The 26,749-nt window shown below is 35.1% G+C and overlaps 1 protein-coding gene across 2 annotated transcripts in view; it reads right to left on the bottom strand.

Annotated features, from left to right (window-relative positions):
• The window catches only part of CEP170 (centrosomal protein 170), a 67,464-nt gene that overhangs the window by 4,211 nt on the left and 36,504 nt on the right, over nt 1-26,749 (bottom strand). Inside the window, exons 10-16 of one of the 2 annotated variants that reach the window (XM_056486298.1) lie at nt 21,650-21,776; nt 17,199-18,995; nt 11,378-11,612; nt 6,788-6,965; nt 5,189-5,356; nt 4,819-4,907; nt 1,750-1,843 (exon numbers count right to left, since the gene is read on the bottom strand). In XM_056486298.1, the coding sequence (XP_056342273.1) occupies nt 1,750-1,843; nt 4,819-4,907; nt 5,189-5,356; nt 6,788-6,965; nt 11,378-11,612; nt 17,199-18,995; nt 21,650-21,776 (2,688 nt within the window). The remainder of the gene's footprint in view (nt 1-1,749; nt 1,844-4,818; nt 4,908-5,188; nt 5,357-6,787; nt 6,966-11,377; nt 11,613-17,198; nt 18,996-21,649; nt 21,777-26,749) is intronic. The other variant, XM_056486299.1, reaches the window with a different exon arrangement.

Raw genomic sequence — 26,749 nt, 5'->3', positions numbered from 1 at the left:
GCATTTTCCAAAGGGTACTTGAATTCTGGAAGGCTTGATGCTGTGGCCACTTCCCTGAGTAATTTCCCTGGTTATAGAATTAGCATATTTATATTAACATTACTATGTAAATCCTACAATTGAAGGATCCTACATGGAAGAATAGTGTAAACCCAGTTGCTGAGAAGAGCTGTCAGTGGTACTCTAAAGCTGAGAATTTTCAAAGGCCCCAATTTCAGAAAACCATTAATACATTTCAGAAAGCTGTTCTGTACTAAGTACTGTGATTTTCATGGGTGGAAAAGAGACTGATTATCTTTATAAAGTCATTATCTCTAAGATGATTTCACAATTGGGCTGGCCATAAATGTTCCAAGGACAAAACAAACATCTCTTACAACTGTCCTCTTAATTTTTAGTGTTCTGTGGTAAAAGAAGGCACTGCATTTGAACAACATATTGCTCTGAAAACTAACCAGAAACTTGAAAATTGTGCATAGACAAAAACCCCTCGAACAACCCATAAACTTTCAAGCAGTGTGAAATGCTTTAATAGACTGAAAATAATTCAGTAAAATGGTGAACTTAAGAATAAATATACAATTAACCTTTTTCTTTTTTAAAGAGTACCTTAAACCTACATATTTAGGGCATTTAGAAATATAAAACACTAAATTTGGATCTTATTCTCAACAGGGATAAGGGAAACTCCTTATAATATTTCTAAAATTAGAAACTTCCATGAGGAACTTGCTTAATTAAGTTTTTTTAAAAGCCTAATAAAAACTATCAGCAAATCTATTAAATTATAATACTGAGTTATTAATGATTGCTCTTGATAAATACACCATTCTGCAGAAATTACAGGCCAAGTCTTTTATACTTTCAGGAAAAAATCAATCTGGAGGAGTTTACTAACTGATGATGAGCTAACAGAGAAGTTCTAGCCTATTCAATGCCAGAGGAAATGTATTCACATTTGAGCAGTTTTCTCTCCCACAAGAAACCTGCCTCTATAAAGAGATATTTTTAACAGCAGACTCTGCAGATGGATAATGTAGCTCGGCTCTGCCTGCTGTCTCATGCAAGGATGTTTTTCAAACCCCCTGCTCTGTGTTTGGAAGCAGAGGAGAAATGTACTGAGACACAACGTGTGTTCTGTCCCCTCACACTGTCACAGTCTGGTCTTGAAATGCCCTGAATTAGGCCATAAACCATAGCTGATTGATGTAATTAGGCCATTACATAAAACAGCTGGAGTTCTAGTGGGCAACCCATGGTTACCACATCCAGACAAAACCAACAGGATTGTTTTTCACTGAAAAGTCCTTTTATCACAATGTGTCTATGGATTATTTTCATCACATGCATTAAAACACAACAATTTCTCTAAATATTAATAATCAGTATTAATAGTGTTAAGTATTACATATTAAGTATTAATGATTAGCAGATAGTTTTTAGATTGTAAAACAAGTTAATTAAAAGCAATCTAACATTCAAACTAATGGTTCTTACCTTTTGTTAAATAAATATACTGATGGTCTATGTATAATTTGAATCCCTTTTACTACATTCTTTATCTGAAAACTTCCTTTGAACAATGACTTGTTTCTTAATGAGACAGCAAGTCTTGGTAATTATTAAAATTAACTAAGGGCTTTTAAAGATTTTTGTACTTATGCCACTGAAAACACCACATTCCTCTACTGATTACTTAGCCATAAGATGAGCAGCACAATCAGTCCCAGAAAAGGTAACTATTCATACCATGCTTGATGTTTTCACAATAGGAACTTCACTTTCAGCTCGTAACTTGCTTTCAATTTCATCCCAATTTCTGTCTTTGTCCTTAAATAATATTCTAGAAGAAAGAAATCCAACAGTATATTTAAAATAGAAAAAAGCCTCCACAAAATAAACTGAAAGATTAAATAAAATGATAGGAGATAACACCATAAGGAGTAGTAAATGAAAATAAAATATAAAATACTGAAACCTGATGGAATCTAACCATACAGTTTAAATTTCCAGGGAAGGATACAGGCTTTCAGTAAAATCATTATTATGGACATTAAAATAGCAGTTCTGTAGCTAAATACTTGCTTATGGTACATATACAGACACAGCTGGTTCTTTCCTCCAGCATTTTTTAAAAAGCCAACTATTTTACTGTAGTGAGAAAACTCCCCATTAATACTGCATTTTAGAATAACAGCAAAACATAAGATAAAGGAATTCAACTTTTAAATTTGTATTTTATATTAATAAAACACTTTAGGAAATTTAAATTTCCTAGAAAAATTTTTCATTGAAAAGATTCAATATGTACATTTTATATATTTTCTAGTAGCATCACTTGTATTAGATGTTTAAAGAGGTAATTTCTAATTGTAAAACCCCAAAACATCTGGAAGATTCCCATTTTTTATGTTTTGCTTCCTTCCTTAATAAAATTTTTGTTTTCATTGTAATAGAATAAACATAATTTAAACTTTTTTCATTGGCACAATTCAAAAAGAAAACAAACAAGAAAAAACTCAATGTGCAGATATTTAAGATCTGTGAAGTGACACCATGATGACACAGAGAAGTCCAAATCCACTTCTTCTCTAACTGGTATTTCAGAGTTAAAAGTTGAAAAACAGCTGCAGTAAAACTGCTAAGCTAACAATTTCAAATCATGGTCAAAGAGCAGCATATTTAAAAGAATTTATTACTAGGTCTCTGAGGAAGAAATTTTTTAGTTGGAAGTTCATGATACAGTGAATCACAAGTCACAAAGACTAAGAATTTGAAAGAAAGCTGTGAGCTTAGTACTGCATTTCTGTTCACCTTTCTTCAGTTATGTATATCCTACAGGGGATTTCATTCTCCATTATTATCCTGCCAAGAATATGTAATTTTGCAAAATATGTACTCTGCCTTATTTTATCAGTACACAGATGTCCGTAGACAACATCCAGAAGCTGCTTTAACTCTTCTGCCTTTGAGGTCTTCACTCACTGTTGCTTTGGAATGTATTTATGTCAGAGGTGTAACTGTGAGGAAATGCTGCTTTGATGACACAACACAATGGGATGGAGGCAAGTGCCACACTTGGGTGTACTCACATACAAAGCAACCCAGGAATGAACATTAATACATACTTTTTCTTGGGGAAGGAATAAATAAATTAAAAGTAATCAGAACTGTAGTGAAGAAAGCATGAAAGACGTTATGGCCCCAACTAGGGTCATTATCTTTTGCAAAAATTCATCATTGGAGGTCTGGCAAATTTTTCATGTGTTCTGGAAGGGAGTGAAAAAGCTTGCAAAGCCATACAACCTGGATACCAGAAATTTTAAATACAGTGGAAAATACAGTATTTGCTGGTCATTGAGGAGTTCAAATACGATTGAAAAAAGAAGAAAATACAGCAGAGATAATGAAGTCCTTTACGGGATCATAATTTAAAAAAACCCCAAACTTCTGGAAATATGATTCAGTACACAGACAATCTTATGTAGCTATACTTTCTCTAACATAATAGCATTTATACCACCCTGGAAATCAGCAGGAACATAGGAAATAAGGCTTTATTTATCAGTCAACAGTACTAGCAAAAAAAACAACCTATTGTGATAATGTGTGATTTTTCATTTACCTTCTTGCCATGTGCTGTTAAAATAATTCTATCCTGATGTATGTGATTAGTGCCTTTACTTCTGTATGTGCTGTTTTCAGAGTTAATATTCTTATTTCTCTTTTAAAATTTAAAAGGTTCTCATTTCATTGGTCACTTTATTAAAAAACAGTGGAACAAAATGAAAGCATTAATTTGAAATCTTGAAACTTTTATTATTTAAGCTATAAAGTGGACAGCCAATTTGTTTTTACTATAAACTTAAGAAGCCTATTTCCTTTTTTACTTCACCTTTGTGAACACTTCATTTAGCTATTTTTAACTTCCTGGGAAGTCATCATCTGTGTCTTCTTTGCTCTTCCTCTTTCTAACCACATTTTTCAAGGTAAAAGGATGCATTTATAAATGCCTGTTGCCTTCTTCTCTTGCTTTTCCCTACTTTCTGAGGCAAACCTTACTTGAAGAACATATGAAATGCACAATCCTGAACTTTGTATTAAGAATTTTCTCTTATTCTTGTCAACCAAAGTGGTCACCCACTGGTTGCACACTCACACATTCAAGTTAAATGGAACTGTCAATGGAGCAACATGTTACCATTACTGACATGTCTACACTTTGTCTTAGCTACTATGACGTCTTATGAAGGAATCTAACTATTTAGGCAGGAATTTTCAATTAAAAATGGCAGGTGGCTACATCTGTTGTTTTAGAAGTTAATAGGGATCCGATTGCCTCCAGAGCAAGCTGTTTTTCAGGATTTACTGAAACAGCTGTCTTTCCAATTTGTTTTTTCTTCCTAAAATGCAAAATCCCTACAACTTTGCAAACCTACAGGGCCAAATTTTACAGTTCAGCAACATTTTAACCTTATATTTTAAGGAAAGGAGATTTACAAGACTTGCACAGTGGTTCTGTAGATTTTGCACAGTATTGCATATGGTGGAACAGCTCCTCTGCTGGATGTCCTGTCTATGTAAACTTTATTGATATTCCTCTTCTTATAAAGTGAAATAAACAGAAGGAATAATGAAAAAAGTATTCATTCCAAATCCTTCTGAATACTGGAAATGCCAAAGGTAACTGTTTTTTTTAAAAGACAATTTTCTACTACGTACATTTCTTCTGTGACAATTATACATATCTTTTTTACTGCTGGGAATGTTGATGGGAACAGACATTTTCAGCAATAACAGCAATTTTTAGCAACCCACCTGATTTTGCCAGCTGTTTTGTCTATGGATTGTCTTATCTTGCGAGAAAACTGGAAGACTGAGGACAACAGCAAACTGTCCCCCATAACCTGCAATAAGTTTTTTAATAAAAAAGGTTATTATTAGTTTAATAGTAACAATTCCATATATTTTGGTATCTTTAACTATAAAAGATCTTATGCATGTTTTAATTAGTATCATATACAATGACATTTGAACATTTTGCCAATAAAATAATACACAATTTTTTCCCAATATTATAGCCACCTGCTAGAGGTAGGAAAGACAGGATAATGTCTATTAAGCGGGGAGATAATTGTAAAAGCTTAAAATTGACTCATTCTTAGAGAGAATCCTGTTGTGTGCTCACTTCATCTCTGCTCCAAGTCCTCCTGCGGGTAATTGTTGGGGGATCGAGGGCCTCTGTCAGCTGAGGTCTGGCATCACTAGGCCGACCATTCCCTTCCGGGGGTTTCGCATGCACTATTGGAGGGATTTTTCTAAAATTGAGACTTTCATCAAATACTCGGTCCACCAACTGCAGGATAAAAGAAAAATGAAGTTCATGAAATCTACTGGATACATCCAAAAATCAGATTACTGGGGTTTTTTTATCCTGAAACAGTTTATAAGATGCCTAGCAAATAATAATCATTCTGTTGTCTTCTATAGTATAAAATGATGCATCTTGTATGTAAGAATATCTTGTACAAATGAACCAGATTTGGGTTTTTTTTTAAATACTAGACATACATGGCAAATTTAGACTACCTCACTAAAATTCTGCTTATGGGCAGGTAACATAATAGCTACCTATAAACTGGTACTGAATAATTTCTTCCTTTGATTAATGGAACATATCTGGAATTAAGAAGATTACTTTGAGATTTAGAGGTTTTTTTTCAAATTAGTCATAGTGTTATTACAGAAAGACCTACACTACCTAAAGGAGATACTGCCACCTGCAGTATGTACACAATGCACTGTATTTTTTGAAGAAGAAAATAATAATTTAACAATGAAAAAAAAAATTGGAGCGATCTAATTGATCTGAGAAAAAGAGCATTTTACTTCTTTAAAGTTTAGCCACAGTCTATAAGTGAATTAAACCCAAAATCTACGTGAGTGCATTTATAATTTTTCTGAGTACCCAGCTCACAGATTTCTTATTGCTGTTTATATCTTTTTTTCCACAGAAAAAGACAGTATTAAACTAACCACAGTAAACTAGTGTATTAACCAAATTTTATGCACACAAAAATGAATAAAACACATTTTGAAAGGAACACTATGAAGAAAAAAATGCATTAAACATTTACAACACATTATTATGGTGAATTGTAACATGGTAGAAAGTGATGATTTAAATTCAGATTAACATGTTTACCAGCATCAGACCTGTGATGGTTACTAGAACACGTTAGTCAATATATTCATAGAACAGCACACCAGAGGTAGGCAAAGGAAATAAGAATTATTAGAAGCATAAAGCAAACTTATTTCAAGGCAGTTTTTGACAATGTTATTAAGAAAGAAAATCTAAAGTTAACTGATGGTACCTAAGTATTTCAGTGTTCAGAAGATGAAAGTTTTATGTCACCTGTAAAAAGAGGGACTTTTTTCTTTTTAATAGCTAAGCAAAGAATTAAATGTATACGTTTATACATAGTTGTGCATATACACTGGTATCTTTAAATGCACTTAGATACCATCCAACAATATCTAAGGCTACAGACAAGCAAGAAACAAATAACTATCTTGTCCTATGTTTCGTGGAAAAAAAGAGACAGACAGTATGCATACTTTTGACAAGCTGTGTTCACAAAATAACTTCTGGGTTGTTTGTTGAAATGTAAAGGAACTTCAAATTAAAAAAACAATGTAAAGATCATGCATGTGGGTTGAGTGGAAGTAACTAAAAAGGCTATGCAAAATGCTAAAAGCAAAAGAAATAAAGAAAAGGAAGAACCTTATGCATTTCTCCATGAAGATCTCCTACCTCTTCTCTAGTGTCTATGGCAGAGCCAGGGGTGGTGGCAGCAGTGCTTACTGTGGTACTGGGGGCAGTGCCTGATGAAGTCACTGAATCTATCTCTCCTGCTACATCGTTGATTTCCCGTGCGATGAGAGCCAGATCTTGACTGATCCTAGTAATAAAGAGAGCGTTACATTCTCCCCTACAAATACTTTTGGGCCAGTAGAGCCCAGTCTGCAGCCTTTGAGCTTGTAAGTTCTAGTTCTTGATAACGGTGCTATGAAAACGTGCATGCCTTTCTAAACAAAACGGTTATTTGTAGAACCATAAAAGCAAATTTTCACTGAAGCTTTTAATAGAATGCCTTTCTATAGGAAGAAGATGGAAGTCGATCTCAAAAGACAGAGTATCCATGTTTTCTTGCTAGGATTCAGACAGATGCGTACAATGTGCAGTATCTCCAGCACAGAGGATGCATAGGAGATATGCTGAAAATACTGCACAGATGAGCTGTGTGACATGGCAGTAAATCTGTAATGTTTAGAAAACATTTAATCTGTACCTTAGTTTGACTACTTAGACAAGTTTTCCAGTGGAAAAAATACAACATACCTTTAAAAACCTGGATATGACAGCATTACAAAAATACAGCTGAATTCTCAGCCAAAGATTCCTTTTTTTGCCTTCTGATTCACCGCATCAAAAAACCAGCTTTGCTCTGGCTTGCTCTGCTTGTGCTACTCCTCCCCAGGACACCCCAAAAGAAGGAGGGAACAAGACAAAAAACTCCCACAAAGCAAAAGCTAAAAGCCCTTACTAACTATGGCACCCTGAATCTTCAGCATGGATCACAGAGCTGAGAAGAGCAGACTGCCAAGTGATCCCCTTTGCAAAGACAGCACTGAAGGCACAAAGCTGACAGTGCCACTGCTGTGCCACCAAGGACTCAGTGACAAGCAGCACCCACCACTCCAATGCTGGGTGGTGCACACAGCCAAGTGACAGTGACACATCCTGGGCTCCACAGAGACTGATTGTTCAAGGTGAGCTGCCTTCTGCTCCTAATTTTCACTTTGTCTTCAAGTCAAAAACAATGGACACCACTGGCCTAGAGACAGCTTAAGACTAAGTGAACATAATTGCAACTAGAAAGGTGAATGCAACTGGAGAAATTTCCAGCCAAATTCCAACACTGGATTTTGTGGCTAACCATCAGCAATCTGCAATGAAGTGCAACTTTGTGTGGTTTAGATACACATAAAATTGGAAGAAGGCTGTAGACAAATACGTGGCAATTTACACATGCCATTAAAAGTCCAATCTTCTTAGTAGTAGAGATACTAAAACAGCTACTTCCTTTGTTTCATACAATCATCTAACTTTTTCCTTAAATAGAGAAATTGCTACCATTCACATTTGATTTTCTGGGACAAATGCTAGCATTTAATGAGCAGTTGTGAAGAAAATGGATGATTTCAACTATCAGCAATTTTTCCAGAAAAGAAATGTCATTAAACACCACAATCAAAAGTAGCATCAATTAACAAAGACTTAACTCTTCACAGAAATCAGAAGTGCTTCAACATGACACAACCACTTCATCTGAGTTCTTGCCAAGAAATCAAAATTGCATGAAGTGTCAGATCTCTATATAAAAATTAATTCAAATGAATCCCCCAAATATCAGAATAAACAACTCTAACATCGATGGCAAGCAACTTGGTAGATAATTACCGTAGTCAAATATCAGTCATGTGAACAAAATCTGGAATAATTTTCTATGTGACTGTAAGATATAGTCCAGTATTCAATTACATTTCTGAATAGAAACAATATAAAGTACTTAACAAGAGGCATTGTGAAAAAGATTAGAATCCAGCTGTGAGCTGAGCTTGACTTATGAAGTTTTCAAGTAATTCTACATTAACTTTCAGGAGCAGAAATTTTTGCTTAAGTATAAGGAATATGTTTTGTGTAATCAGGGACAAGAGACTTAGGCTTTAGGTGCACACTATTTACTCTGCTACAACTGTAGGCTGCCTTGCAGATCTCTACTGCTTCCTGCATCAGACCTAGCAATCATACAAGGCAAAATAATTCACAAAGGCAAAACTAATAAAGCTCAAATTCTATAAATCCCTCATCCCACTCCAGGAAATGCTGCTTTAGATCCACTCAGTGAGCAGACTCAGGCAGCTACGCAAATCCATAGAGAACAGACTGTTTCCAACACACAGGAAAAGGTGAGAACACAAGGCTTGGGATGGAGAGAACATGATCACCTTTTTAAAAAGCCTGTAACTCTAGTTCTTATTTACCTGTAGTGAAAGAATACCCATTGTTAGAAAAAACACAGGGAAATAGGAATACTTCTAAGATATCTGTAATAGTGCTGAACTACTGGATGACTAAAAACATCTTTATGCTTATACTACTATGTTATACTTCCTATACTGAGTCAGTGGATTTTGTAACAATACTTTAACATCCTTAAATAAAATACACATGAAACTCTTGTTATTCTGAGGGTGTAAATTCCCTCCACGCCAAAGTGGCTTTAAATCAAATTTAGTTATTCCAGGAAGTTTCTCTAAATACTGCTTTCAAATTTTCAATTTTATTAACATCTGTAAATTGTGAAGTCTGTGAAAAGTGCAAACTGGTTCAGGCATGGAAGACCAGTTACAACACAGTATGATGGTAACATGGATGCAATGAAATGTTTGCCATACTGTTTCTACACTACTTTCTGCCACATGTGTATTTTATGAAAGGCTTATCCTCACACCTGCCTAATCTAATCAGTTATTCAACAACAACAACAGCAAAAATAAATCAACTAATTTTAATGAGAGCATATAACCATCTATTAATTTTTTAAATTTGTAAATAGAGTTGAAGAGACCCTGAACATAGAGCCTGGACTGATGGCTGGGATGGAAAAAAAACAGGGTAGGCAATAATAGAGCCTATGGTTAGCAAGGAAATAGGAGCAGAGACAAAAAGGATCTTAAAGAGGACAGAAGTTAAAATCAAAGCCAGGGGAGCAAAAATGTGAATCACTACAAAGATATAGAGGCACAGAAAGGATGAACTTGTGACCTACAGCAAGTGCTCTAAGCGTAGGCTAAAACTGATATTGGAAGCAGTGGTAACAGATGACAGTAACCTGGAATTTCTCAGCTGCTAAATGCTACTTTAAATAAGCTCATTTAATGCAGGTTGTGTGAAATTTCTACATAAACCTTGTCAATACTGATTTGAGTCTCTCAGCAGTCCCACTGAAAATAAACGTGAAGAGGTAGGATAAGTACATAGCCTTTAGAACAAGTTTTAAAGCAATACATCAATGTAGGAAAGGGTAAGAATCCCAAGAGAAGAAAAAACCTGCAAACCTGACCATCAAATGAGTTTAGACTGAATCATCAATTAACTCCAGGAAAAATCTCTCCTAGATGAGTAAACATACCAAAAAGTTTCACTGAAGTAGAGGTTCAGCAGTACCATTTATCAGGAGGAGTTAATATGCTATGGCTATCTATTGTTTCCCATATAAATACAATCCTTCCTACAACCATCTCTATCTACAGACTTCTGAAATGAAAGAGATGTTCTAGGAAGATGATTTTGAAAATGTTTATTTCATTATTTATCTAGATACTATGAGACTCCCTTAGGTATCATCTTCTGTGTGCCTCTGAGGCCTCTACACCTTCCCTTTGCACAGATCACACTTGAAAAACATTACCAAGATCAGGAAACAAAAAATAATTAATCACACTTAGCAAAACACTTCCACAGGATTAAGGAAATACTCCACACTATTAAAATTAATCTTAAAAGGAAAACATATTTATTGTTAGGCTTCCCAATTAAGTTCTGTGGAAATCTTTGAAACCTGAACACTGACATCTAAGTATTAAATAACATTTACATGCTTGTGCAAGCTCTCTGAACTTTTCACTGCCTGGGTGTTGCATGATATGGGAATAATTGGTTACCAGAATGTGCAACTAACTTTTCCTTGGTTCACTTGAAGCAGAGTGGTACCAGCAATAACAGAGGTATTGCTATACTAATCTCATGGACTTGCAACAAAAAAAACCAATTACTTTTTTGGTGAATACGCATTACTTAAATCAGAAAGTACCTAACATGAAATCATGTCTTGATAAATCAAAAATTAAAATGAGAACATGGTCTCTCACATTCCAAAGCTTACGTTTTCTCTCTCTGTCACCTGTGATTGATCTGAAATTTTATCTCAATATGTAAAAGTAGTACAAAATCACATACACTTCAGCCTCAGGAAATACAAAAAGTACCTCTGCAAGTCCCAATAATGCAACTGAAAGCTCATTTTTTGGGATTTGGCTATGAGAAATCAGAAGTTACTATCAGAAGTTAAATCAGACATGAGTGTTCTGTCTGCCAGTCTCTTAAGAAGAATTTTAAGTCACCCATTCAGTTAGTGAAGGAAAGCAGTGAGTAGTGATACAGAAAATCCATCAGCTCTCTATGTGCACTGCACAAGTGCTTGGGTAGAATGCTGTGCTATTTTTGGGGCACTCCTTTCAAACCAACCTTGCAATCTCTTCCCGGTGGGCAGTCCAGTCACGAATGTAGTCTTCCTGCTCCTTTATCCTGTGCTTGAATGTGTTGCTGCTTTGAGCTGCTGTCCCAGCGCTCTGCAGTCGCGTGGTTTTCAGGGCTGGAGAGGTACGCAGACGGGTATGTTTAGGGGAATTACGGTTTGATCCGAACTCATCTTCTGAGGTGGAAGCATAATCTGTAGGAAAGCGCCTCCATCTTGCACTTACTAAATTAGTTTAATTATTAAAAAAGAATTATTATGGCATCTTTAAGAAGAAAAAACAGCATTATTTCAGTAACATCACAATACACAGCTATTATTATCCATCCCCAGGTACCTCACAAAAGGTTTATTTACTACGTCTTTAAAAGAAAGCTACAGAATTTGTGTTAAATAAAAAATATTGATTAATAAAAACATAAAACTAATGCTCTTTGTATAGTGATGAGTGAAGTAAGATGTAAATCCAGTGATTGTATATGAGCTCAAACAAACTGTATTACAAAACAGGGGCCCAATTCATTAACACTTAAGTGTATAGTCAGATTGTACTTTTTCTGCAGATTTTTTCCCAAATTTCATTCAAGGTTTATGTGATATGCAAAAAAAAACCAGAAGAGATATGAAGGAAGGATGGAGCTGGCACCAAGCCTGGAATGCATGCTTACATAAGGAAAGCACAGAACTCCTAGATGATGCGTAGGTCTTTTCCAACCTTAATGACTTTATGCTTATGTGTTTAGTACAGAAAAAGAATATGTAAAATGAATATTGTGCTATGAAAATCTGCAGTACATCCATAAGAAAAGCAGCCTCAGAGAAAGAAGTATATATTCTGACATGCAGCACATAAAGAATTATGCAGCCATGTTGCTGAGGACAGCCTGAAGTACAGGAGAACTGAAACAAGTAGGAGGCTCTTTCCCCCTTATGAATTACTGAAGTCTAGAAAACCAATTTCAGACGTGCTGTCCTCAAACATTCTCAGCTGGAAGGGATACTACCAAGAGTAAAGAAATTCCCATCACCACAACCTGCTAAATTGTTGCAGACTATTTAGTACCCCAAGTTCATTGACATTTCATGAGGCTCTGTAAGTACTGCAGAAAATTAAATAAGTGTGTGACAACTACGGGTGATTAAAAATAATAGAATCGAATGATGTAAATTGTTTTTTAGTATTACAAAATGCAAGAATTAATAATGATTTCTCCTGATACATTAAAAAACCCCAACATTACAAATGAAGTATACACCAATATGAATTTAAGTAACATATAATGGGAGTAATTTTTATGTGATGAAAAGATTATGGTATATAAAATATGACATTGGTGTACAAGCTTACATCCCTTCCCTCATATAAATAATCAAGTTTCAATTGCTGAAAACAAAAATATGCTTGTGTTATTTTTTCAGGTTTAACAGGTTTTGAATTATGTCCAGTTCTACTTTTTTTTAAATTTTCTAACTTTATTGTAGAAAGTAACAATGTCTCCCCAAACACTTTCTGATCTCTTTTTGGAGGTTTCAGTTATTTGATTTTAGGGAAGTAAAACATGAGCAGAAAAAGTACATTTTCCCACCAACAGCATGCAAGCAATGTGTGACCAAAGTCCAAAGAGATTTATGAGTTGGGCCCACATTTTTTCATCATTTTTTGTTTAAATTCTTTGTCCCAGTTCAAATTATATTCTTCAAAAGAATTACAAAATTTATCTTAAAATCTCTCAAGTGAGATAGCTCAGCAACTCACCACTGTACAATGAGCATATATAATAATATATTTAAAAACTAAAAATTGAATGAGAAGTGAAATATCAGAAACAGATTTGATTTCTAGTACTCTACCACTGTAAGTTTCAACATCAGGGTCTGGGTCTGGGAGAAGCTTGGATTTCTCTGTGTACAAAATAGTGTTTTATCATGTTAATTCGATTTAAAACATTCAGATTAGAAGCATTTGCTTAAATAAAATATATTGATGAGATTAGTCTTAGGTCCTCTTTTCCACCCACACTTTTTTAGGAAAGGATTATACTTTCAATCAAAGATACTAAATTTTGTAAAGGCTTAAACATTTCAGAGATACTAACTGAAATGACATCAATAACAATCATTTGTGACATTACATAGTATGATAAACCCTCTATTTTTAAGACCATTAAATTTTAAGGCCTTGAAATGTTGGGGTGTTCCATATAATCAGTGTGTTTCTCTTTGATATGAGGACAAAGTTATGGTTCGCCTTGAGGTAAAAATCTCAAAGTTGTATAATTCATGACAAGCACATCCAAGCATGTTTCCCAGTTAGGTAGCTATACATTTGCATGTATATGCTTTTAAATAACATCTTTCAATTATGCAGGCCCAAAATGTCATTGTAGTTTATGTACATTTCTGAAAGCTGTTGTGTAGTTGCTTATCTCAGACACCAAAGACTGTGAATATCAGTACCACTAACTAGAAAATCCTCTAAAACCCTGGCTAAAATAATCATCATTCAAACCTAATTTAGCGACTACTCTGTGAGAAGTACAATGTCCTGACAACCATTAAGCTGGCAAGTTTGGTGATTTGGACAACATATTCTCACTTCAAAGATCTGAGAATAAATTTTATTGAATATATTCCTTAAAAAAAATTCTGCTCTCATGGATGCATTGACTTCTCAAGGTGCATCCATTTCAAAGTTCCTAATACTAAAATTTACTTAGTAAGTACTGTTTCCTCTCCATTATCAGTTTCCTTTCCCCCACAGTTACCTCAGCTGCTTTGATCAACCTCTCTTCCAGCTATTTGCAATGACAGCCAGGTCAGCAAGCCAGCAGGGCTGCCAAACACAACTGGCTGCTCAAGTTCTCTCTGTTCTGACTCAATGCTTAATTTTATAGTTGCAGCTTTTAGCACTTTTGCACAAGGTCTGGTCCTGCCATTTGTTTTCCCAATACATAGCTCCTTCTGTAACATCATCTCCAGTTTTCCTCCGCTGTGAAAGTAGGTCTTTGGTCTCCTCTGTTTTTATTGATCACACTCTCCTGTTTGATGATGCAGTGCCTTGATCAGACCTTTCACTGCTTGTGCTATAAAGTTCTAAACTAATTCTGCTTCACGTGTCTTCACAGTGTTGTCACTTATCATGCCTCCTACCACAGAAACACTCCAGTAATGACTTGAATGCTGACAGTTCTCACCCAAGATGTTCCATTTATCTGCTTGCCCCATCATATAAAAGTAAGCAATACCTCACTGCATCAAGGATTAGAAATGATTCTTGAAATTACACTTGCTGCTAGCTCTGACAATTTTAACTCTATCATGTAGCAATTCATCCACATGAAGTACAAGACAATAAAAAAATCCAGAAACTTTATTTATTCTTGCTCTCTTTTTACAGGTATATATATGTCTGAACACTGATTTGGGAAGTGCAGAAATAACTTTCTCTTTGTAGGCTGGATTTAAGCCAATATTTACTGATCTACAATGTGGTAGTGTTAACTGACTTTGGATGAGGTAACCTATGGAACATATCTAATATTCTGAGAGCAGCTAGTCCTCTGGCAAAAGAAACAAAACCCAAACTCAATACTGGTAGTAATAATTCATTTTCCAGTCTTTCTATGCCCAGGGAGAGAAGAAAATCCATTCCTGTTACACCTTGCTTAAATGAGCCTGAAGTAAAATATATTCAAACAGTTGAGGCACTTCAGTCAAGCACTTCATTAGTACTTTCCAAAAGTGCTGAAATTAACTGAATTGTTGACTTTTCTAGAAACAAAATTAAATTGAGGAATTAAAAATGGCCTATAGGTAGTTAAAAATGCATTTATATACACACTCCTATATCCACTAGAAGATTACACAACTTTCAAAGCAATTCAGATTTTCCTAAAGTATCATCTAAATAAATCGGTAAAAAAAATACACAATAATGTTATTGATACAGAAAAAAATCAGACCTCTAAATCCTAAACAGTAGTAATAATAAGTTTCACTTATATGGTAACAATACTTAATTGGTTTTTTCAGCGATGATTTTTTGTTCTGAAAGTATCTGACTGCTTCATTAATTGCTTTCAGATTCTGGCCTTTACATTGATATATTTTAACTGATAAAATTTTATAAATCAGAAGCTATTACTACTATAGATTTTTCTAACAATGGTCTTTTTAAACTACCTAGATTATTATATGGGGGTGCCCATGAGGAGATGGCATCTTTTTTTCCTTTGAAAACAGTGTTTTATACCAGCTACAGTAAACTTTGTGTGACACAGGGAAATGAACATTTTGCAAAGACAACAAAGTGACAGACTAATACAGTGGGAAGAGAAAGATACACTCACTTCCCTTAACAGAAGCAGCAAAGCACTTCAATGCAGCAACCTGGGAAAAGTTTAGGAAGCCTGCAATTCTTCATGTGGACACAAAACTCAAAATTCATAGAGTTTTGAGAAAAACAAGAGTGAAGTGACAAAAATCAGCATTATCATAATGTGAACTAGTATTCACTATTAAAATAAACATATGTCAGTATTAACTAGCATTTCCCTACCCTAGCATTGTCACCTTTCAGGCTGCATCATCAATTCAAAATTTTGATTAAAATTGAAAACATGCTGCATTTCCAATTATATCTTACAAGGAAAGACCAAATTTTTATATGAAGGGTCACCTATTTTAGATACCTTTGTAGACACCTGCCACAGTATCAAACAATTAACTCTACAGTTCAGCAAACACCTCATTTGTATCTCAACAGAAATTTCTACTAAGCTAATAAATGACACAGCCAAAAGTAACTACTTGGGGAATATACAATGCTAAGAATCATGACATGGTCCACTTATGATATACAAGCAACAGAAGGACAGCAGGAGTATGGGAAATTAAGGATCACAGTTGCTTGTATCAAGTCTGAATGGGATGTAGCAATATTTTAGTGCATTGTGGATTGACTGCAAATATGGTAAAGCTGGTAGCATGACAATTCCAAAAACAAGTGGATATTTTAGATACTCATTTCACAAGAAAGTTCACTTTTTTATAATTACCGCAATTTATTTTGATAGATTTAATACTGCTGTTGAAAAAAACCTACCAGCTTTCACACTGCTTGCACTAAGAATGTTAATTAACGTCTATCAGAATGGTAGGTTAAAATTCATAGATTGTATGGATTTTTCCTTCCACATATAAGACAAGGTTGAGTAACCACCACACTAAAAAAGAGCTACATGCTCTGGAAATCATGATGAAATCATAATTTGCCATGATTTGGAATACAGAATGGGAAATAATCCAAGATAAGACAAACCCTTTAAAAGAAATTATTTTATATTTAGGTAGTACATAGTTTTTCAATTCATTACTTCAATGTTATTATTCCTATAAAAAAAAATCTCTGATTGCCTATTTACAAGCCTACTTTATAAATGAATATTATATCTTCTATGTACTAAATAGTGTTGCTGACCTTCAGAACTTCTACTACCATGATTTGAGTGAAGAGATCTTGGGTCTGTTTTTGCACTAAAACAAATGACTCCTGATGCATTTGACTGTCCCAATTCAGTTCTGTTTTACTGGTTTTAAGATGTAAACCTATCCAAAGACTTAAAGGATTACAATTTCTTGTCTTTGTGATTTTAAATGAGAAACCTCCACAAGACCTGCCATGGAAGCCTCTTACTCAACTAAAATTCAACAGTTTCGTATGAGCTCTTTCTTAATAAATTTCTTTTAAAAAAATCCACATGTTAAAAACATCCAGTATTGTATAAAAATATTTCAAATAATCTCACATACCTGAGGGAGAATTATGAGCTGAAGACAAGGATTTGGATTTTGAATCTGAAAGTCGAGAAATGCTATTGGCTCGAGTTCTGGCAGACATTTTAGCGCTATCTCCTCCCGAGATCAACCTTGAACCACTCCTGATAATTGCTTCTGGGGTGCGTGACGAGGCAGTGCTTCTGGTTATTGTTGCTTCAGAATCGCTCCGTGCTGATAAAGAGCCAAGTCGATTTCGGCGAGGTTGAGCGAGCAAGTCTATTCTGGAAATATTTCTCCTCCCTGATGGAGGCTTCGATGTAGAACTTGTAGTGGACACTTCGGAAGCTACTGAAGCCTTATCAGCATCAGCAAGCTCGCTGTCTGAGACTTCACCAAGGCGCGCTCTGCGCAACAGAGAAGTCCTTGTGGGACGAGGTCTTGGAAGAGTGGTAGATTTACTAGACTGCCCAAGTCCAACAGGAGAGGTTTTTGATTTAGCTGACTTTCCTTCCATCTTGGAATGTACGAGTTCATCTGCTGAGGCAAAAGGAACTCTTCCATGTGATTTGCCAGAGTAGGTTTCCTGGTCAGATGACAGGATATCAGAAATGGCAGAATGAGGTACGCTGGATGTTTGGTCATCATCCGTTAAATCTACTGACGGCTGTCTCATTCTTCCACTGGATTGCACGGTTTTGCGAGCGTCAGCTCTAGACCCACCATCTGAAGATCGACTCTTAGTTTTCTTTTCCATCTTTTCTCTGGCACTTGTAGAAGATTTTAAAGCATCCTTCGAAGGGGAACCAGTGGAGCATCTATCTTTATATAAGTTTGTAAAGCTCTTCCGCTTCTGTGTGGATTTTCTTTCACTGTCACCTGTAACAAGACTGATTGTGCTGGCTGTATCGACATCTGATTCTGGTGATATGGAATTATCTCTGTTATAGCTAGGAGTGTCAGGACCTTCATCAGTTTTATTTTCCTCACGCAATTTAGCTTCAAGGAAGGCCATTACAGCTTCTGTGTCTTTTAAAATGAGTGTTGTATCTATACTGGAATCAGTGTCCATTGAATCACTTCTGTCACGTAACCTGTTTGCAGACACTAAAGGGGCAGCAGAACCACTTTGTTTATTAATGTGAGGAATAAGTTCTATAGGTATATTTGTGCTAGGCTTATCTATAGTAAAGCTACCTTGCCTCACTAATGGTTTTGAAGATTCCTTTTTTTCTCCTCCATGTACTTTAGGACTTTGTCCTCTAATGATTTCCTCATTTTTTCTTCTTTTTCCCTCAATCTGTGCCAACTTAATTTCTGCTTTATCTATAACATATCCAGGAGCATTATCTTGATTATCCAAAGGTTTGGGTGACACAACAATCTCCTCTCTACCTTTCTCAATCTGGTTTGCAGCAGATTTTGTAGAGGATAATTTTGAAGGTGTCCAGTGTCCTTGCTCCTTTCTTTCTTGTTGTTGAATTTTTGCTAAAGCTTGTTTCACCACAGAAGTTTCAACTCTCTCTTTACTAGAAGAGCTGGGAAAAGAAAAAACTTTGTCTCCAGTAGCTTTGGGTGAAAGACCATTCATTGTTCTGCTTGACTTAGCATCTGAGGCACGAGCTGGAGTTTCTTTCTCCTGAAGTTCAGTGTCTTGCTTTTCACCTATTTCTGACCTCTGATGAGATACAGTTTTTGGTTTTGAGTTTTCATTTACTTTGTCCTCTATGGGAAGCTGTGGAAGTGTCCTCCTCTTTCGATCACCTTGGCTGGTCACAGAAGCAGCTGAACCAGCACTTCTAACAGAAATACCAGACTCACTGATGTCTGTGTCTAAAAATGAAATAGAAAAAAAATATTTGAGAAGACATTCAACAGCAAGGCAAATAGAAAGATTAAATGCTTAAGACTGCATAAGGCTAATACAACACAGAACTGAAAAAGTCATCAGTCCATCCAATGTTCTTATGATCTCACAGTAGGTTAAAAAAGGTAAGAAATTACTGTTATATCAATCAGTACACCATTACAACAGGAAGTAGAAAGCAAGTCTTATATTTCTAAACACCTTTAGGACTAGATTTCAAAACTACAAAAAAGAATAAAATTCTCCTTCTTCCTTCCTACTTGTCTGTTCCATAGCTTGAGGTCTTATGGACAGACTACAGCCTCTCCCGTGAGGTCTCGCCTCACTCAGGCAAGAATCTGCAGTGCTGGGAGACACTTGTCAGCAATATTGAAAAGCCCCACTCGCAAACAAAGAACTTACTATGGCTGAGAAAGCAAAAATAATGGTTTTATCTCAAACAAGACACTGTATCAAACTGTATAAAACACAAGGTATTTAAAGAATGCAGCACTACTGCTTCAAGCACTTTCATTGAATTCTTAGTGTGCACAGAATGAATACTGCTTTGGCAGAAAGGCCATTCCATGGACTGTTGCAAGGAATAACTGTTTAAGAAACCAAACTTTATTTTTCCACAGTGATGATGACTGTGCCCTCCTTGCCCATTTAACAAACATGGCAGTTGTGCTGTCAGAAACAAGTTTTTATTACTCAAAGATGACATAAATTGTTCTACGAATTGCTCTGACTTTGAATATTTAGATAGAAAACATTCTTTTTACAGTTCATTTCTCTGCTCTTGCAATATAATGTGACATACTTAGAAGTACACATCTATCAGTTCCCTTTTTGCCAGGAGAACTTTGTAAGCAACTGCTCCGCATACCCTGTTGGGACTTTCCTACCATGGCTTGCCACCAGCATTGGTTGTTCCAGGAGTAAGAACTGAAGTATAGGGCTTCTCTCTCCATGAGAATCCTCTAAGCAATTAACTAATTATCAACAATAACATTGTATGTATACCTGCTGCTTTCTATCCATGCTCTTCAATCTATCTTTTCTCTTTGCAGTGTCACACCTTTGATGAAGAGTGCAAAAGGACTCACAGCTTTATTTTCTATTATCTATGTTAAGACACTGATTTGAGAAACAGTAAGTACTTCTAAAATCTAAGCAAGGTTTTCCAATTCCAGGACTGGTTTTTATTCTTATGAAACGAATTGAAGGTTTAACGAAAATCAGTATGACTGCCATCTGTGAAGATTGACTTCTCTCAGACATGCCTACCAGATCAAATATTTTAGACATATATAAGCACTTAACTTGCTTCTTGGTGAACTTCAAATGGTCTTTAGTAAAAAAAAAGACATGGAGTTGTTCAGCATCGTATTTGGCTATATATGTGTTATGCAAAGTTTAAATACTAAGATTTCTAAAGAAGATGCAGGCATCTAAGTCAACAAGACATGTTTTGTGAATTGGTTGTTAGATGTACATACTAAATTTTATTTTTATTACACCTTGATGCTGTAGTGTGTTGGAGCTTTGAATGCTTTATTTCCCCTTTACTAATTTAGAATTCTTGCAGTATGCGTATGCATTACTAAGGAGTTGCTTCACTTTATCTCTCATCTTAGTTCTTATAATGGGAAAAAAAGCCTTTCCAAAGAAGATCCTAGGTAATGCCTCATCTGAAAGTGACCATTTTAAACACTACAAAAACCAAAAGACCACCAAAGCTCCCAATTATCCACACAAACAATCACTCTCAATAGCAGCGATTTTGAGTGTCCTGTATGTACACACCCAATCCTTTCAAACAGTGCAAAATTTGCTCTTGATTTCCATTATTCTGTGTGTATCAGTTAATTTAATTTTTCCTCTTTTCATCTCCTTTGACTTTTAGAAACCTAGGAAAAGTTCAATGCTTAGGAGAAGAGGAAAAGCTCCAACAAAAAAAGCAGTCACTGGTAAAAAACTGTTTTACGCATTGGTACAGATATATGAATTATGCAACATCAAAAGCAAAACTTCTTTGTAAAACTTCTCCCAAAGATGATCACAATTTCTGAAGTGAAATTGGCAGGAAGAAAAAAGCAGAAGAGAAGAAAGGCAAGTAACTTGTTTATAGTAAAGACTGTAGATGTTAAAGAATAAACCATTTCAAAATCAGAAAGGGAGACACGGTTGTTCATTGCTTAAGACACAGTTTCTGGGTTTTTCAAGAAACATAAAAGACCTGTATTTAAAAGATAAGGAAGGATGCTATGTTTCAGCTGATGTCTCTCAGGTTGGATTGTTTAATTATCATTACACTGAAGTTCAATTTAGACTAAGAAAGATGTAAGGAAAGAAACATACTATGCATACCAAACCAAGCAGCATTTAAGTGAAAGTTTCTCTAGTATTCAACAGTTTATAAACTCTCATGTTTTAGTAACATTCAGTGTAATATTGGCATTCAACAGCCATGCAGACACCACTGTTGCTGAGCTTGTTTCTGCTCAATGGAACAGAAGAATTTCATGTGAAAATGAGGCATTATGAGTAAAAAAGCTGATTAAGTACAGCACATAATCATCCCTTTCTCCCTTTCACAGGTTTTTCAGCATAAATTATAACAACAAGAACAGTTTACCATTTTCTAATGGAGCAGGCACAGAGGACTCCAATCTCAGGTCATCTTGGTCATGACGTGTGTGATTAGCAGCCAAACTGGCCCACTGCGATACCCAACGTTTACTTCCAGGATTAGCAGAACCTTCCTAAAAAAGAAAAACAAAAGCAGAATAAAAATCATAACTGCTTGATAAAAACCATGCAATCTTTCCAGGCTTTTTCCTGTATAGATATGTCAGATACTATTTTCCTGGAGGAAGTTGGAAAAAATAGTTTACCTCAATAAAATTTAGAGTCCCCAGCTCTAGAATGGCAAACGATAAAATCTAAATAGCTGCTGAATAAGTACCAAATAAACAACAGTTCTTACTGCAGTGAACTTTTAAACACCAGAACCTATATAAAATACATCAGAACATATGCTAGTTCTAAGATCAGGTTATTTCAGTCCTCAGCTCAGAAGTGCAGGAATAGTACATGGGGGGTGGGGGTGCGTTAAAAAATTAAAAATGTGCTTCAGGAAGACAAGGAAATGACATTTTACCGGGTTAGAAGACCCTCTTGTCAAGATGAAATATTGAATTTATTTCATTACAGAAAGAATACCTTAAGGACTGAAAGAATAAGATAACTTATGATGGAAAGGAAAGGAAGCTCAGATTATTTGTTTGGCCTAAACAAAAAAAGAAGCAAAGATTAGTTTTAAACCATCCTACTGGGTAACAGCAAAGTCAATGTTATCAATATTTTACAATTTTTTTGCACCTAAACCAGAAAGGAAATTATTGTGGTTCCTTGATGGCAAACCTTTTCAAATCTTGAAAAATTTTAAAATGCAAGAAAAGCATAGAATTAAATCATCTTCTTGTTTTACTACAGCATCTTTTCAAAACCTGATTTCTAAATATAGTGCAATGTTACTGTCTCATCAAATATCTTACAGTCTCTCTTGTTTACATCTCCAAAAAACATCACCAGCCCTGCTGCATCTTCAAATCTTCACACTTCTGCTCAAGATGCTGATTTTTGCCTAATGCCTTGACTACTCTTTTTTGTTTGAACTATTTTACAAATTTCCACATTTTGAATAATATTTTTAGAATCAAAATGTTATAAAATTCAAGTCCAACAACAGCAAAGGAAGGCAGTGTTTCTATTATTTTGAGCATTTCTGAAGACAATGCAAGATGCCTGTAAGAATATTACAAAACACACACAGCATTTATGCACTGACAAATATCAAGCCCTCATTTTTCTTCCCTATCACTAATCTTTCTTTTCCTGTTGGTACTAGTGAACTTCTATCCAATAAAACAACTAATTATAGCCAAATCCAAACACAATAGATGTCCCAATCATCTTTGTAACAGAAAATTTCAACTAGTTCCTTCTGTACCACCTGAGCAATATCAGAGGCACAGGTATGTGTCAGAAATCTAAATTGTACTTCACAATGGAGAAACACACTAAGATTCTGCAGATTAATTGAAGCAAAGTAACATGATAAATTATTTTTCTCTGAATGTAATTATTGCCAAAAATGGTTTCTACATAGCAGTAAATGTAAATGCATGCTTTGTCAGCTCTCTGTGTATACAAGCACAAACAACAAAAATAGGCAGTTTCTTTTCATAGAAGTTTAAGCACATCCAGAAGGTGTAGGGTTTATAAAACACATATGTAAAAAGTCATGTTCAGTTATCCTAATGTTCTTCCTATAATCCATATCAATTTCCATCTTACAGGCTCTCAAGCAAGCAATTCTCCAAATCTTCTCTTGAATTCTGTATTTCAGAAAAGCTGGGTTTACCTATGAGATACCAACCTTTTACCCTCTTGTAAAATCTAATTTCTCTAATGCTTATCTCACATATAAAGTCAAGAGGAGTAAGAAATCTTTTGAAAATGTATCAATGGATTTCTGTGGACTTAGTATTCAGCCTCAAGATTTAGGGATTCGGGCTCCATATTTGAAAAAAATCCACAGCTCACGCACATTACACCTGAAAGCATCTCTAGTTCTTGGCATTTCAGAGCAGAAAAATAGATTTTTTAAAATAAATTTCAACAAGGTGAATAAAATCAATAAAAAAATTAAATGTCTTTTCAGACACGTAACTCCAGTCAGTTCAAGTTGTAAGAATCATATTATTTAATCTTTTCATAAATTGCCGTCTTAGAAGCAGTTCTTCCCTCCTCACTCTACCTGCTTCATATGTCTCTGGGGTAATGATCTTTTACAGATTTCCATACATGATTTATTTACACCATGTGTCTTCAAGTTATTCCTGGAACAACACTGACACCTATCTTAAACAGTTCTTTTTCTCTTCTATTACAGTTACTCCTTTTATACATAAATTCAGCAGTTGCACTCATCTCAGCTATTACTAATTGAACAGCACTGATCTGTTCTTGTAAGGTAAATCTCCATTCCCATAATAATCTGAGTAGACTTTGTACATCCTCTCGACTTGTATGCACCTTTCTTGATGAAGAACGGTAAAAATTTTTAACAATTGCTATTTTTACAGGGAAACCTTCATTATGGCAATAACACTGCCCTTCTCTACTGACTGGGTATTCAAGGGTCCTATTTGCCTTCCACAACTCTGTGACAATGGTGATACATCAGCCTATATTTCAGTATAGCATCTAGTTCAAACAAAAAATAAGTATCAAACTTCATACTAAATGAATGGTTCTACAGGACAGGAAAATAGAGTACTTTGAGAGGACAAACAAAAGGAAATACAGCCTCTAAATACTCCACTTTTAAGAAGTAATAGCAGATATTTACATGAATGAAATTATTCAATATATAGAATTTCAATAGTATTATTTATCTGATCTTCAGTGGGAAAGACATAAAGCAGGCATTCAAAACAGCAAAAAGGAACATCGTAGTCAATGGCATTGATGAAGAACCAGGTTTCTAATGGAGCTTTAGTCTTACAAAAAACAAAACAATCCCCAAACTGACCAAAAACCAAAGCATATCAAACACAATGTTAATAAACCATTATTTAAGAATTGTGTTTAGCACAGACAACTGACCACTGAAAATTAAATGGAAGTTGGATTTATAGATTATAGCCCAAATACTACAGTATTTTTATTAATCAAACTCATAGGGTAAGAACAAATAATAAAAACAACAACAATATTCTCTTTGTTCTCTATTTACTTAATTTTTGTTCTTTAATCACACTTACCTTGGTTGGCAAGTGGCCACTTATGATAAAGAAAATAAAAACATTTAAATACTTTAGATAGATGGCCTTAGTATTTTCATTGCCTATATGGAATCATTGAAAAGGCAAGAACTAGTGTGTTCAGGTTCAGTCCAACTGTGTCAAGATACTCACTCTGTGTTTTATTTTATTTATGACACACACTATTCAAAAGTATTCAAAGATTGTTGTATCAAAGAAAAAGCTGAGAATTTCCTGAACAAGAAAAACATTTCCACACATTTTATTAATGCTACTTCAAAAGCCCTGTAAAGCTAAGATATTCAAGTTCAGAATAAGCTTTCAACCCCCAAAGCGAATCTAGATGATCCTGTCCTGCCTTGGCAGTGGAGTTGGACTGCGTGGTCTCCAGAGGTGTCTTCCAACCCTAACTATTCTGTGATTCTGCAAAACTGTTTTTATAACATCTTTATAATTTCCCAGGCCATCTTTTCCATTTTCTTGAATAGAAATATCTTAGATTTCTGTTCGTTGCTTTTTCTATGCCAATCATGTTCTGAATTCACCTCATTCTGCTAATCATGTACAGGAATAACTGTGATGGACAGCTGGAATAAGGCCCACCCACAATCTGAGTGGATGCAAAAGTGGAACACTGAGCTACCCTCACATTACCTAACTATTTAGCCAAGATCTTCAATAAGGTTTATAATCTGTGACCTGCAGCTCAGTAATGCAGTAAGTGTTCCAAAACCCATGAACAGAAAAGTTTGTATATGAGAACATGACCCACATACTTTACATATCAAACCCATTTGCCTCTTCCTTTCCTACTGAGTGCAAGTTTTGGTAATAAGTCTTAAAATGTAACAATCTTCTCTACGTAGTTAGCCTCATGATTATTTTCCCATTATTTCCCTATAAAAGACACACCTAATTTTCTGAACTACCTTCTCTTTTCTACATATCAGCCAACCTCTACTTTTAACTTTGTCTAGTAAGCTTTCTTTCACCTTTATCTGTCCTCCACTCTTCTTACACTAACATTTGCTTTATCCACGTTGCTTATGTCAGCTTTTTCCCTTGACTTAGCAAATAAATGCCGTTTTTTCCCCTATCATCATGCCTTGTAATATTTTAAATTATGATTATAACCTATTCCTTCCCACTATATAAAGACCTTTTAAAGCAGCAAAGCAGTCACAGTAATAAAACAGCATAATTATTGTAATATCCACCTAAATCAAAGTGAGTTTTAGGATGTCATAGCCAAAAGGTTTCTTACAGCCGCTGTGTGATTGCAGAAGTATTCTCAGTTGTCTAAAAACAAAACCTTTTATTTGTAAAGTTGACACCTGAAAAGCACAATCATGTTCATAAAATAAATCATATATTTTTCTTCTTATGGATTTATAAAAGTGGAAAAATATCAATACTCTTGAAAACCGACAAGGAACAAAAGAGCTGAGTGCTGCAAAAGGCATAAAAAAAAAAGAGAGAGAAAGAATATGGTTATTTGTGCAAAGCAGCAAGGTGAAAAACCTTCCACAGGATATGCCTATGCTGTGTGGCAATACTTCACTTGAAGCTGTAGCATTAGAAAAATTAGTCAAAGGTACTAATCTAGACACAGTGACATACTTAGTGTCTCAAGGCTTCGCAGTAGCTAAAATATTGCCATGAGAAAACACATCTCTAGGAGACACAGATTTGTAGATACTAAAATCAAGGTATTTGCATAGCAGGCACACTAAGTAATACTTTAAGCTCTTGATAACTTCCAAAAAATTGCTTATTTATAGAGTTTGCTAAATTAAAGGACCATACTTCAGAAACAGTTTGCCAAGGGAAGTAGATGTGTTATGTGCTTCATTACTGTATCCAGCTGATTCTGCTCCATTGTGGTCCTGTTCTGTTGCAGACAC

Source organism: Oenanthe melanoleuca, chromosome 3, assembly GCF_029582105.1.
Source record: "Oenanthe melanoleuca isolate GR-GAL-2019-014 chromosome 3, OMel1.0, whole genome shotgun sequence".
NCBI lineage: Eukaryota > Metazoa > Chordata > Aves > Passeriformes > Muscicapidae > Oenanthe > Oenanthe melanoleuca.
The sequence above is the reverse complement of the archived record's forward strand: the minus strand, read 5'-3'. Positions and strand labels throughout refer to the sequence as shown.